Source organism: Gekko japonicus, unplaced genomic scaffold (genome assembly GCF_001447785.1).
Source record: "Gekko japonicus isolate JY-2015 unplaced genomic scaffold, Gekko_japonicus_V1.1 scaffold20012, whole genome shotgun sequence".
NCBI classification, from domain to species: Eukaryota; Metazoa; Chordata; class Lepidosauria; order Squamata; family Gekkonidae; genus Gekko; species Gekko japonicus.
The window spans coordinates 1-1,732 of record NW_015217377.1 but is presented as its reverse complement, the minus strand read 5'-3'; the positions used below and the strand labels follow the sequence as shown (position 1 = coordinate 1,732).

The window sequence follows — 1,732 nt, the reverse complement described above, 5'->3', positions numbered from 1 at the left end:
GCACTCCTCCCAGCCCAGACAGAGAAGGTCACCCCCACAAGCACAGCCTACTGCACAGCTTACCATTTAAGAGACTGAAGTGGATCAGCTCCTCTTTCGAGAGCTGAGCACCTTTGGAAGGGCTCAGGGACTCCACTTCAGTGAAAGCTGCAGGAATAAAACACAGTGGAAGATGTACCCACAGAGCCACTGAAGTTGTTATCACAGAGCCATCGCAGCCTTTCTCATCCAACATGAAACAAGCCAAGAGCATCAACACAAAACCTTTTGTCAATAGGACCACTGTTGCACCACAGCGAGCACACAAGTCTTGCTGCCGCCTCCCCTCACACAAATGTTCTCCTCACGACAGTCCTATGGGGGCAAGTTAACTTATCCATTCAAATAAAATTTATGCCTCGTCTTGGTTTTCCAGAATCCTCAAGATGGCCAACGACAGCAGAATTTTTTAAAAAGTTACCAATTAAAATGTAAGCAAGCAGAAAAAAAATAACCAGGTTAAAAACCTCGTAGGGAAGACAGAAACCCAGTGACAAAGAAAAATGCAGCCAGGGCAGCTGAACAGCTCCAGTCATCTCTGGGGAAAGTGCCAGCTTCACTTGGAGCTTTTCAGGGCATTCGCTTTTCTATGAGCAGCCAGTAACAGACTGGTCCCCACACTGCAATGTGTCCATTTAGATTAACACGACAAGAAGATGTGCTAAGGCAACTCAAGGTTTTCATGATCCCCACATTTCAGGACAACACCCCGATACAGGACACCCCAAGCCGACTCACCTGGAGGTATGTGAAGCTTGAAGAGCAGCTTGAGCTTATGGGTAAAACTTCCATAATACATGGTATCTAATGGGGTGGGATGCGGGAGAAGAACAAGAAAGAGGAAGATTATTCAAGGCACTCTGTTCAACAAGATTGATGCTCTGGAAGCACGCAAGCAGCAAACTTTAGACCCAAACACCACTAGCTGCAAGAGTATAACGAGCAAAATCTGTTTGCCCTAGACTAAGGTGGTTAAATAGTGTCAGGACTTAGGGGGGGTCTAGAACCTGTGACCTGAGGGATGTGAGATGGGGACCTAAATCCATGTGTCTCTAGCAAGTGGAGGGAGCAGGAAGCTAGCCTACACAGAAGCCCCTCAACAGCAACTGACCAGAGCAGGCCATGTGGTACCAGTAACCTCTTCCAGGGTGAGATTTGCTCACTGCTCTGAGGAACAAGAGGTCTCGTTAGGTCCCTGCAATAGTCTGTCCCCTTTTCTCACCACCAGCCCAAACTGATGGGAGATACATTTGTTAAATCACCCCACTGTGGAATAGCGTTCAGTAAATAACCCACCCCCTTCCATCAGGGCATACCGAGAACGCAGGCAAATTCCTTGAAGTTTATAAGGCCGTCTAAATTTTCATCCAGCAACCGGAAGGTCCAGAGGGCGAGGGAGTCCTTGTTTGCGCAACGGGCCCAGGGGCTGAGGAGATGGTAGAGGAGACGGAACTGCTGGCAGTCGATGCGATACTGCTCTAAGTAGGGCAGGCTGGGGTCATGGTGCTTCAGGGCTGGGCTGTTGACACTCCAGTAGCAAGAGAGAAAGTGCTCCTTCTGCAGGAAATAAGTGAGGATTCAGGACCCTATCCCTCCCCTCCATTGAGAGGGGGCTCGCAGAGAAAGAGAGAAGAACCATCCTGGGAGAGACAAGAGGGCCCCTCCCAGGCTGTTGTTCAAACCTTAAGTTTCA

At 49.1% G+C, this 1,732-nt stretch overlaps 1 protein-coding gene across 1 annotated transcript; it reads right to left on the bottom strand.

Annotated features, from left to right (window-relative positions):
• Window positions 1-63: 63 nt before the first annotated feature.
• LOC107125173 (TBC1 domain family member 8B-like) lies at window positions 64-1,596 on the bottom strand (the record flags this gene model as incomplete). Its single annotated transcript, XM_015428624.1, has 3 exons — window positions 64-147; window positions 778-843; window positions 1,356-1,596. Coding segments are annotated over 3 exons (391 nt in total), but the record flags the coding sequence as incomplete, so codon positions are not given.
• Between the last annotated feature and the right edge of the window lie 136 nt (window positions 1,597-1,732).